Source organism: Acipenser ruthenus, chromosome 5 (assembly GCF_902713425.1).
Source record: "Acipenser ruthenus chromosome 5, fAciRut3.2 maternal haplotype, whole genome shotgun sequence".
NCBI classification, from domain to species: Eukaryota; Metazoa; Chordata; class Actinopteri; order Acipenseriformes; family Acipenseridae; genus Acipenser; species Acipenser ruthenus.
Window position 1 is genome coordinate 82,854,068 of NC_081193.1, and position 13,224 is coordinate 82,867,291.

Below are 13,224 nucleotides of genomic sequence, written 5' to 3' on the forward strand. Positions count from 1 at the left end.
CAGTACAGTAGAACAGGAGACAATTTACAAAACATTCCTAAAACAGTTCCTACCTTGCTTTCTAATCTGACAGGTCGTTTTGCACCGTGCGTGTTCACCCGAAACAGAAACAGCAAAGCAGACAGCGTAAACACAAGATGGATTATTCTATTAATCCCTGGCTTTCTTGTTTCCTTTTATTGAACACAGTTAAACTGGACAGTTAAGTGAAGTGACAGAATGTAAAAAGTGAAACACACTTTTTTGCATCTACAATTGAATCCATTCTGTCCTGCTAAGGGCTGGATTTACTGTTTTACCACCATGATAAAATGTGTATTGATTGGTTTCCATCAGTACTGTTCAGTTGGCAGCAGCATGTGTAAACGATACATCTTGCAGAATCGGATATTTTTCTATGTTCCTTTTGTTAGGTGAATTTGCTGACGGCAGTTTAATTTAGATCATTTGTTTTTTTCCAGGATTTTTTGGCTCCACACATGAAGATGTACAGTGAGAAGGACTTTAGTGAAACGGGTCACACCATGGATGTACTGGGGCTAGTTCCAATCATGGAGGACACAGGCTTTGGTCAGATTACTCAGTCTGCTGATGTAATTAGTGGGGTGTAAGTAGTTTTGATTTTTGTATTTTAAGATAGTTTAGTAAATTAACCAAGGGGACTATACATTATAAATCACTTAATATGGGACTTACATGCTGGTAAGAGCAGGTAACTGAATGTTTCGGGCTGGTCAAAGTCAGCTTAAAAACTGATCTGGAATGGCTTTCTGAAATAAATACACTATTTCCTGTGTGTAGTTATTTTGTACTGTAGAGTATACAAAGGGGTAGATGCAATCAAAAGGTTGTTCGCTATTCAGTGAAATGCATGCCAATACTAATATGGTTTCATATAACAAGCATTCAAATTATTCTGAGCAGATGTCCTGGTGACTGTTCTCTAGACAATGGGGGCACACCGAATAGTAGGTGGGTCTTTTCACTTAGAATCCCAGTGTCTTTACAATGTTCTACAAAGCAGTGAGCTGCAATAGGAAAGGCAGTGGTCAACTTTGAAAATATTGAATACGGTTGGTTTTTCCAAGAGCAGTAAACATTTCAGTTCAGTAATGGTTTTTACCATGTGTTTCAACAGTTACATTCCATGGCAATGAGTTTGACGTGAATTTGTTTTGGTGTGCTTGTAACCAAGCAACAGTTGGAATGTAAAATCACATGCTGTTTTAAAAGTGACCCTGGTTTAAACATGTCTGGGGGGAAAAAAACTGTACCTTACTTTTTATTAGTCTGTAATAATGGACTTTATTTTAAAGTGGTCTACTTTTTAATAGTACTTTACAGCTCATTTTGTATTTAAAGGTGATGTAACTTAAAAAAGAGGATGATGAGTAAGTAGATTCAAGAAAATGCACAGAGTCCTTTTCTTCACTCAGTTGTTAGGTTTATTGAAATATGCAGGGAGTCTGGTCCCAGGTACAGGACAAACAGAATACTCGTTCTTACAATTGTTGCATGACATTAAATACCCTTCTGCATAGGTGTCTCTCTCCTCCTCTTTCTCTGACACTTAACCAATAGAAAAGGTACAACTCATTATCCTATTACCATATATTTCATTCAGTGTGAGTGTGAGTGTGTGTGTGTGTGTGTGTGTGTGTGTGTGTGTGTGTGTGTGTGTGTGTGTGATCTAGTGTGAAGATCTCTGAACTCAGTGCAGTCTTCAGACCCTGGTGCCACAAAGGTCCATACATCTGGTTTTTGTCATCTTCCTTGTTCCTATCTCTCCGATTTGCCTAAGACCCTTTGATCCCAGTGGCACTATCTCTTTGGATCTCTCTGAAGTCTTAGAGCCTGGCTCCTTCGGTCCCCTTGAAAACTAGCTTTATGACCCCGTCATAAACCAGCTGTATTTTCTAAGCAAAAACCTGTTTAACTAGTTTTATACCCCAGTGGACTCCCGAAGGGCAAACTTCTTTCATGTCAGGGCTGGAGATCAAAGGACTTGTTTGTACAGCCGTGTGCTGCTGGCCAGCCATTTGCTTTGACACAAAATAATCTTAACTTCTCTACCATATTGCAGCCTTCATCTATCACAGCAGTGCTTGCATTTTTGGAACTAACAGTTTTTTCTATCCAATGTTAAATCACTTTTCAGAAAAATAACATGAATACAGCCGTCATTCCTCATGCGTAGCAAACTGCTATTCAATACTTGTTCCATGTTTTCCAACAAAAGGGCAATGTATGGTAATAACACACTCCTTTGAGAATTGTAGCCTGATACACATAGCCTTAAAATTTCTGACCTCTGCCTATCTTGTTTTAATAGATGGGTTGCTTTTGAGGATCCTGGTTTTTCTGGACAACACTATATCCTGGAAAAAGGAATGTACAGTAGCTTTGAGGACTGGGGAGCCCAAACCTTCAAGATCTCGTCCGTTCAGCCCATATGTCTGGTAAGTGTGCAGTGTTCACTTAACGTGCATCTAATATGTGCCTTAAGAAGTCCTCTCAAACATTTGAGGGTTATTTGCCTGAGGCCAGGGTGCAACAGGTCATATGATAAGTTAGCCACTGAACTCTGTTGTAGCCCTACAAACCCATAGCACCAGATACAAAGAAATACCACATAGCGTACCTCATGTAATCCCATTTTCATGTAAAAGTCAGTGCAGAGAGAAAGCATTTGTCACGTGCAAAAAGCTGTTCCAATTGTATTGTTTTCTGTGTTTTAAAATGTGCAGTTGTTTTCTGTCCCATCTTATTTGCCGTGGTTCAAGAAAAACTGTTGTTTTACAGAAGCATGATATTTGATTCTGACATGTGTTTTCAGCTGTGCATTCCACACACAATCAAAATAAAATGGTATTAAGAGGCAGGACTGTTCTATATTTACACAGGCATTTTATTATTATTTTATATAAAGCACATTACACAGGCATCTCACTATTGTGTGCAATAGAGTGCAATTCACTTATAGAACAATATAGAACATTTGAAATACAGGTATTTTAGATGAACTCTGTTATAAATTACATTCTCAGTTTAAATTTGAATTCAAGTTTTTCTGTTTTAAATGCTTTATCTAAAAGATGTTAGTATCACATATCCTTCATATTCACCTTTTCCTGTTTTCTTTGCATACTGTGAATGAAGTTCTATAATTAAGTGGAAACGATTTCTCCCCCTCCCCCAACAAACATTGTCCATAACATAGAAATCACAAAAGATGTGAAAAGACAAATACAGTTTTTCACTTACCTCATTTTAGAAAATCTTAAATGAATTACAGATTTCAACAAGAATAAAAGAGTTATTTTACAAATATCATTTATTGGTTTCTTTTGCTCCATACCAACATTAAATAAACTGTCCTTTTTATAGTGGGTGTGTCCCAAAGTCATCTGGAATCAATTTCCCATGAATTTTCAGAACAATAAGCAAAAATGACATTTCAGTTAGTTGACTTCCTCAAACACAGATACTGTTCCTTTGTTAACAGACCTTATTTGTCGTTGCTATGAAAACATCCTCTTTGAAAGTCACACAATTAAATACCCTTTTTTTACTCAAATTATTATTCATCCACTGTAACACAGTGTACAGTTAAGTTATTTGAATTGTCTGCCGCAGCATCACAATCTCTAATGATTTCAGATTGTACAGTTGATCAGTTGCCGTCTGGATTTTTAAGTTTAAATAAGGTGCAAATTCAATTCTACATTGCATATAGATAGTAAGAAAAATAATGCTATTTTGTATTTGGCAAACAGTTTTGGTTGCATAAAGCCTTAACTCATTATATGTGTGTTTATTTTACCATCTGAGTGCAGTGAAAGATGTAGGGTCTCTTGTGGTTGCGTGAGTCAACACCAGATTTGTTTTTTTGTGATCTCTGCTCATTCTTTTTTCTTTCAATTTGTTTAGGAGAACATAAATGGACCGAAAGCGAAATTTAAGGTACAAGCACATTTCTATTGTAATAAACAGCACTTTTGCATACCATTGGAAACATTCTGGTAGCAAACTGGAGACATTAAATAGAATTGGAAATAAGACTCCAACTGAAGTTCAAGACATACCTGAGCTTGTTAACTATACACTGTAGTTAATCAAGCTCATAGTAAAAAAATGGAAGGGGTGAAACTGCTGTGCAGTAAGAGTCTTGTTTTCATCTCTGTAAATTTATATCATTTTATATTTCGGTTACATCTGTTGCTTTCTAATTTAAGCGATAGTTCCCGTCAAAGGCAGTACCGTGTGGTAGTTAACTTCGACAGGAGTTATACGTCCTTCACCTTCTGCTCGGGTGCCAACTAAAGTCAAGGTCAACTACCACACGGTTTTTCTCATTATTCTCACTTTTAAAAGCTAGATTTATCTTGAACCTGTAATGATTTGTTGAGTACCCTTCCGCTAAGAAAAGTTTTAGGACAATGGTCCCAAAAATGTTCATAAAGGATCACATACGTGACAGAAAAAAAAAGTAACTTTATTAAACAAATAACTTATTGCTTGTCAGAGTTGCTTGTCGTTTATGTGGACAGTGCCAGATATCTGAATGGCACTATTACTGAACTGTCAGTGTCCCAGTTTGTTATTGTTGAAGATGCTGAGCTCCAGTTGAACTGACTGGCTGTGGATTGGCTGACGCGGTATTAGCGGGTACAGGACTGGTTGCTTTTGTAGTTGCAAAGCATTGATTGGCTGGTTTTGGTGGATTATTAAATACATTTGTACCAATTGTCTTTGTTTAGTATTTGCTGGCTAACAGATGTGAACTGAGCTTTCATTATAGCAAGTCAAAATTAAAAAGCCGGTGTTTCTGCAGATTGATTTTAAATTCGATTCACAGTGGATGCTGTGATGTAGCAGCGGGCATCTACCGTCCGATTTAGAATCCCGCTAGAGCTGAAAGCTGATTTGTATTGAATTGTTTTCTGATGAATATGAATAGTCTTAAAGGGTCAGTACATATGCTTTAATATTTAACATTCTTGTTGCTGAAGATTCAGTTGTTCTCGGAGCCTGACTTCCAAGGCAGCAGTCGGACGCTGGAAGAAAGTGCGTCTGTGCTTCCTGAAGGTGTTTCTGTGAAGTCCTGCAAGGTTTTGACTGGCAGGTAAGCGTCACAAATGACAGTGTTCACTGAAATGAAGCATGCATTCTCAGCACACAGAACTGACTTGTAATTTTAAAAGATTTGTTTTGAATTTGCTGTTGTGTGAACATGTGCTTATTGTTTTCACCAGCTGGGTGGTATACGAAGAGGAGATGTTCGGGGGGAAACAATATTTGGTGGAAGAAGGAAACTACCCTGACCTCAATGCAATTGGCTGTCCGAGTCTGAACACATGCATCAAATCTGTGCAGATTCTAGGTTTTGTAAGTAAACATAACATCTTTACATATTCCAAAGTGCGTGCTAAACTTGTTTTAAAAAATGTATATGTTTTTATGAGTAATTTTTTTTACATTATTAAATGTACGGTAGATTTTGATTGCCCGGCAGTCATTACTACTGTTGTAGAAGTAATCATAGAATGCCTGTATGTGCTTGTCACATAGATTAATTGGAGCACTTGCTGGTACATGGATCCACTGTAACAAAAGCAATGCAGAGTCTGACTCATTAATAATAAATATGATTATTTATTTATTTGGGTTTTGCAAGCTACAAAGGCACATTGTCAGTGTTGTGATTTTATAAAGCTGACAAATCTAAGGGCATTCAGTCATTTTTGATCAGATAACAGCTAACCAGACTGCTTACGTTACTGGTAGTCTGGTTGCTTTACATTGTAATGTAGTTTTGCTGGTGGAGAGTTGTTGAAATGGTCCATGGTTGCAAATATTCATGCATCTGAAAGACTGCTCAGGACATAAAATAATAGATATTCAAGCCTTGGGGTGGGGCCTTCGAAACAATCCCTAACCCAGGACTCGCTTTGTGTATTACAGGTTTCTGAATATCTTAACAGTACATAATTCCACCAAATTCAGGCATTAAAAATAATTGAGCATACATCTCTTAAACTAAAATAGTTTGTGAATTACAACAGCTGTTTTACATGTGCTTTTTTTTTCTTTTGACAGGAATTTTCAGAGCCATACATTATGCTTTTTGCAAAAGAAAACTTCAGAGGCAAGAAAATTGTTCTGAAAGCTGAGGCAGTCAACCTACAGTTAATGGGATTCGATGCCCACATCTTCTCTGTACAAGTGGGTGGAGGAATGTAAGTGCAATTATGTATTCACTTGAGGCGTTTCCAGTCATTTCCATTTCAAAGTGTTTAGAAGCCACACCTAATCTAAATGCAAATTGTAATGATTCAAGATATGCTTTTTACCACACTGAAAGATACAAATATATATATATATATATATATATATATATATATATATATATATACACAGTATATGTCATATGTCCTATTTTGAAGTAAGTGCAAAGTCAGTGTTTCATAGAGGAATAAACAATAAAATGAGTGAAACTGCAGAATAATAATTGGACTGCTCCTTCCAGCAACTAAGTGGTATTTGTGGTATCATAATAAATTCCTAGTACAGTGTTAAAATTGCTTTAGCTCACATTTTCACCTTTAGGACCTCATCTGTTCATTGCTTCAAATAGAGGTGTGCTTTGCATGTCCAGTGTGCATTGGTGCTGGATGATAGTGTATTGGAGTGTTTGAGACTTAAGTCTTTCTCATTCGCTGTCTGCTAGAAAAGGAGAAACTGGATGATTTTAGTGCCGTCTTGGTTTAACAATTTGAGTGTCACTGTTTGCCTCCACACATATTGTTTAGTTTAGTCATGTATCTAAAGCCAGTTCTCTGCATCATCTAGCTGGTAGAGGCAGTTATTTTTACAATAGAGACACACTGGTAAATAATTGTGTAAAATGTTTACTTTCCAACTCCATCCTTGAGTTATTGCCTCACACAAGTCATGAGAGCTTTTGCTATATAAAAATTAATAATAATAATGTCTCAACAGGTGGGTTGTTTATGAACAGAGTAACTATAGAGGAGAGCAGATGTTACTGGCACCAAGTGAAATAGCATCCTGGCACAGATACAGTGGGTGGCACAAGATCGGCTCCTTACGGCCTGTGTATCAGGTAAGGACAGCTGCTGCTGGTTGTTCTATTTTAGTATTTCTCTAATCATTGCTTATGACATTTTTTGTATCATCACTGTTATAATACAGAAAATAGATCTGAATGTCTAGTTTATGAAATGTCACATATTCAGTTCAAAGTTTCAAAACACAATCATTGTATCAATCTAAATACTGCTGTATTTAACAAAAACTCAGTACCGTAGCTTCTACAAAGACAGCGGAGTTAAAGCAATTTCAGACTGGCATAACCGGTTATAAGAACTTATACTACCACAAACAGAGCCCGATTTAGCTAAGGAGAGTTATAAATGAACGACTAGCATAATAACTAGCATTAAAAAACAACACTGTGTACAGTAGGAGGCTCGGAATAAACAATCTGAATTCTTTGTTTTGAAATATAAACACAGCTTTTAGTCGCACTTTATATTGTTCATGCTGAATATAAGGATGTCACACTTTTAACAGATACAGTATCCTCTTCTCCAATTGGGATAAAACATTCTTTTGACATGCTTTGTCCCAAGTTTTGCATCTGAGTGTGGGGGATATATAACAAGGTTCCTGTCTTTCCAACGGATAGCGTCTTGCTGGAAACATAAAATCGCATTAGAAATGTATATCGGTACAGTAATAATTTTAATCAAAAGATGATTATTTTCATTTTTATTTAGAATTCTGTACAACACTGGTCTACTATTTAAAAATAGATCTAAAACATTTTTCAATTTTTTTTTTTTTTTTTTTTTTAACAGAAACGAGTATTCTTTAGACTTCGCAACAGGGCAACAGGCACGCTAATGTCAGTGACAGGCAGCTTGGAGGATATTAAATTGGCAAGAATCCAGGCTGTGGAAGATACAGGAGACGAGGACCAGATCTGGTTTTTCGAAGAAGGATTAATCAGATGCAGAGTATTTATTACTTCTTATTTATTACTTTTATTTTGAAATCTTTCACATTTTGCCTTTTCGTTCAGCATGGATTCTTTTCACTAGCCTTTTAGTGAAGAAACTGGTTTGGGTGACTGCTAATCTGATTTGGTTGACGTTTACTATTGTGTCAAAGTACTTCAGTAAAACTCTCCACCTTTCCAAGTAACAGTTAATGATGGTGCTGTCACTTTTAATTGCATTGCATGAGAAGATGAATAAGAGGAGCTCTGCTTGTGCGTAAACTGTCTTTCGGCAATCCTCCGTCACAGAAGAGGAAAAAGGAGCCAGAAATTGAGTGTGGAGTACAGTTCCCTTGTAATTTCCGAGGGAAAGTTCCAGTATATGTACTGCCATATATATATATATATATATATATATATATATATATATATATATATATATATATATATATATATATATATATATATATATATATATATGTGTGTGTTTACTGTATTACCATTTTGTATTTATTTTATTTTACCACTTCCATAATACAGTGGAACGTTGCTTATCCAACCGTCACATAACCGCCCTAATCAATTAACCGCCTTGCTAAATAAATATTAAGTAGGCTACGAGAGCAATGGCATTGGCAGCAAATTCAGTTTCCGAGATGGAAACCGTTATAGCAATCAGCATTTTGGTGCGTTATAGCAATCAGCCTTTTGGTGCGTTCCCCTTTAAGAGAGGCAGGCTGTGTGCGTGTGTCAGTCAGCTGTGTGTAGCAGTGACGGTTCAATACACCAGTCGAGAAAGCTTTTTTTTTGTGCAATGTGTTTATATGATGGAACGCACGCTTGCAGATATTGGCTGTGTTGTAGCTTTTAAATGCATTTGAATTAAACAAAGCAAGCTTCATAAACGCAATGCTTACCAGCCGTTTGTTTAAAATGGCCGAAATAATACAAACCGGGCTGCTTATCAGCTGTTGGCAATATCAAGAAAGAGCGCAAAGTACCGTGACAGAAGTATTAAGAAAGCAGAATCATGGAGGCAGGGACTTCCAAAGTTAAGAAAGAAGCCACCAGTTGCAGGTTGCTGTACATTAACCATTTTGTTTTTGTAGTGTGTTTTTATTTTTTATTTTTTTTATAACTTTGCATGGAGATGGCTTATAGCAAACGCATAGCAACACTGTGTATTTGTAGCCTAATTAATCTCGTTTACGTTTGCTTACTTTTAAAGCAAAAATATTCCCCATGTTTAAAGCAGTTTGCGTGTTTGTTATTGTTCACTAACCTATATATGGATTTGTAAATGCTTTTTCTATATATTATTATTATTATTATTATTATTATTATTATTATTATTATTATTATTATTTATTTCTTAGCAGACGCCCTTATCCAGGGCGACTTACAGTCGTAAACAAAAATGCATTTCAAGAATCACAGTACAAGTATTAATACAATTAAGAGCAAGATATAATACAATGACTTAGGTTCTGGCAAGTACAAGTATATGACAAAATACGATTCAATAACGGAGCAGATACATGTCAGTGATAGTTACATCAAGATATAATTAAATACAAAATACTACAGATTAAATGACTCTTGAGAGATTACAGTACTCTAAAGTACAGAATTAAATGCAGTAAAATAGGGAGCAGATAAGAGCAAGTAAAGCGCATTTAAGGAAGAGTGATAAAGTGTCCAGAGGGAAAAGGAGTTCTACAGGTGCTGTCTGAAGAGGTGAGGAGGCGCCGGAAGGTGGTCTGGGACTGGGCAGTCCTGACATCCGTAGAAAGGTCATTCCACCACTGCGGGGCGAGGGTGGAGAAGGAGCGTGCTCTGGAGGCAAATCCGACTTTTTCACATATCCGCCTATACCCCAGTCCACAGGGGGTCGGATATGCAACGTTGTACTGTATAGCTTAATTAGTTTGCTCTTCATATCACAATGAATAAAGTGAAATATAGGAGAAATGCCGTTTTAAGACAAAACTAATTACATGAACTACTAGGGCTGCAAAAAAATAAATACAGTACATACAAATACAGTACTTCTACTACATTATTGAAGAAATAAATCTGTTTGGATTTACGTAATATTTATTCTTGTAGTAATAGTGTTTCATGATCTCCATTGTTTGTTTGTTTTTCACAGGCGGTTGAGGACTGTTGTTTAGAAACTACAGGAACTGTTGTAATAGCTGGTAGCCGACTAGGCCTGTCACCAGAGCCGGGAAACGAGAATCATTTCTGGAGCATCAGTCCTGATGGTTTAATAAAATGTAGGTTGCGACCAGAATGTGTTTTGGAAGTAAAAGGTGAGTTACATGTGTGATATATTCTACCTTGGAACGTTAATGTATATGTTACTGGCAAAGCCCGAAATGCGGGAACAATATTACCTGCAACAGCGGAACAAAAATGTACATGAGAAATCCCATTGACACTTGCGTATAAAAAGGACAGTATTAGTAATAACATAATAACCAATAATAATGAGTTGTACTGAACTGTCCAATCAGAGAGATGGATGAAGTTACTGAGTGGAACATGAATGATTAGCTGATTCACATCTTTGACAGTGTTTATGACAAGATATTTAATTAAAAAAAAAAAAAAAAAATTGTACTCTATATATCTCATTAAATATTTTATTTAGTCATGTTGTCAATAAAAATACATTTTTAAATATATGCCTATTTTCTGAAACCGGACTTCCTGTGTAGTTTATGAATGAGGTGAGTGAGTGAGTGAATGAGTGAGTGAGTGACGCTACTCAGGTAGGCGGGTCAAACAACCTCTTCAGTTGTAGCTCTGTCTCTGTCCCCTGAAAACATGAAAGCATTTTGGACTTTGACCGGTCATTGTTAGGCACTCCTGGATCTGCCCGGGAATGAAAGATCTTTTGTGATGCATTTCGGACTTTGCCTGGGCAGTTCGCAAACACTGTGTCTTGTGTTAGACATGATCCCTGCCTTGCACTGAAGTATAAACTGTCCACTTTCACAGTGTTGGGCAAAATCACTGACCTTTTTAATAAGGATTTTGCTTGCCCACTGAACCAAAACTTAGCACCCATTTGGCAGTGTCTCTCTTACAATTCAAAAAGGCATTGTGAATATGTAAACAAACAGGGTTAGTCTTTCAAGTTACAAACAAAGAGGTCATCGGCACCACACCCCAGTCTCGGGAACACCTGAGGCAAAACCTACGCCGGAAAGAGGATCCGCTAGAATTTACTGTCAGCCCAATCCTGAGGATGGCTAGAGTGGCTAGCCACTTTCCAAGAGACTTAACTGTGTGTACAATACCCAAATAGAACCCAATTTAACTGTATGCCGAAGTAAAGAAATCGCTGGAATGAACTTTCAGTAAATGAGGTTTACTAGCAACACTTTGTGAACAGCACCATCTTGTGGTTTATTGTAGTAATACAGTATGTAAGTAACACCTGGCCACCGAAAAAAAATGGCTAATCTGGTTTGTGTGTTGAGTCTTTGTATTGGCTAGTATATTGTATGGAAGATGTGAGTCTGTGTGTGTACAGGTGTCTGCAGATGTTGAATATTTTACAGCATGGTGTACTTTTAGTGGAGCTTTTATTTTTTAAAACAAATGGCAGTACAGCAGCCACATTAACTGCCACTAGTGGAAATCCTTACAGCTTTCTAAGCTATACCATCATATTTCTGAGTAAAATGCAACTGTAATGTATTCTGTTATTAATATTATTTTTATTATTTTACAGGAGGTCAACAATATGACAAAAACCAAGTGATCCTAAATACATTTGATGAAAACAAACAAAACCAGAGATGGGCTATGGAAATCTTGTAAACTGCTTTCACACACAAACAGAAAAAGCCATGGTGTGCCTTCTAAGTGCAACACTCTTCAAGCGTATAGGGGGAAGTCCTTCAGCAAACCAGAAACAAAGAATTCAATTTTGAGAACACCACCTTTTTATACAAAAAATATATATTTTGCTAGACTATATTTTCCTTCATTTATGTATTCTTTAGTTCCATATGTAACCAGCTAGAAAACTCGTTTCTTTTAAAAGCTCTCCTACAAAGAAAGACTGCAGCACTTTGTTGTACAGACGTACGTTTTGTATTTACCTGTTTGACTGTAAGTTGTTTTTTTGTACATTTAATGAACCTATATAAAGGCTTTTAATGTTAATTGTAGGAAAGGGCTGGTCCTAATGAGCTGTTTACCACAGTGCTGAAACCTAGATCTGTTAGGGTGCATCATCACTCCTGTCATTCAAAGGTGCTGTATTTATTGTTTTTGGAATTCCCACAAGTTCTATAGAACTCGCAGCTGCACAGGGGTATGGAATCCATAAGAAAACACTTCTGTTACTCAGCAGCATTAAAGGCTTCTGGAAAATACTTAAATCCCGTGCCACATTCGTTTTATAATAATGCTTAGCACAAACAACTCAACCAAATTACATGTCAGACTAATTGTTTGTTTTATTATAAAACAAATGTATCTCCCTATTAGAGGTATATATTGTTTTTAACTACACTTGATTATTATAACTACAGCCATGTCATATTTTTATTTTGGCCTACATATATTAAGAATAAAGACGACACTAAAACAAATTAAAAACAAGTGGCATTCCCCCTTTGTTTTTGTACTATGTGCTTGAGTTGCATGTTAAACGTTAAAGCTGTACATTAATTTAACATAAGTAATTAAGTAAAAATTTGAAACTGATATACTAAAGCACTGTACAGTATTAAAATAAAACACATGGGTCTATTTAAACTGTATAATTACGGATCTAGTGATTTATCGACATACAGGACTTTAGTTACAAGTTGAGGAAAGTGATGGATAACTGAGGCCAATTGTGCATACTGTTTATGTACTAGGTGACTGTTTAAATGATGGATCAAAGCAGCTTTGTGTTGAAATGTGGTTCTAAATTCTGAGAGCAGTGTAAACTTGTAAAACCAGGTCCCGTACTGCCAGGCGCTGTCTGTGACAGTAGCATGTTAAGAGGGGCAGAATTTTGGGTCAGTCCACACAAACTGATTAACATAAGCATGACTCAACTGGCAGTCTTCTTGTACAAAGGTAAAAATACACAATATCTTTCTTGCTTGACTGTGTAGTGTTTTCTTTATTCCAGCTTTTGGTAACCAGTATTCAACATGTCATTTGTTGTTACTTAGCTCCTGTGCACT

The 13,224-nt window shown here is 36.5% G+C and overlaps 1 protein-coding gene across 1 annotated transcript in view; it reads left to right on the forward strand.

The window, feature by feature from the left end:
- Positions 1-13,141, forward strand: part of crybg1a (crystallin beta-gamma domain containing 1a) — a 67,848-nt gene extending 54,707 nt beyond the window's left edge. Inside the window, exons 13-22 of the mRNA XM_034921218.2 lie at positions 462-607; positions 2,333-2,459; positions 3,931-3,963; positions 5,013-5,125; positions 5,256-5,388; positions 6,100-6,239; positions 7,003-7,126; positions 7,884-8,042; positions 10,176-10,338; positions 11,769-13,141. Coding sequence (XP_034777109.2) covers positions 462-607; positions 2,333-2,459; positions 3,931-3,963; positions 5,013-5,125; positions 5,256-5,388; positions 6,100-6,239; positions 7,003-7,126; positions 7,884-8,042; positions 10,176-10,338; positions 11,769-11,857 — 1,227 coding nt within the window. The 3' untranslated portion in view covers positions 11,858-13,141. The remainder of the gene's footprint in view (positions 1-461; positions 608-2,332; positions 2,460-3,930; positions 3,964-5,012; positions 5,126-5,255; positions 5,389-6,099; positions 6,240-7,002; positions 7,127-7,883; positions 8,043-10,175; positions 10,339-11,768) is intronic.
- Positions 13,142-13,224: the final 83 nt, after the last annotated feature.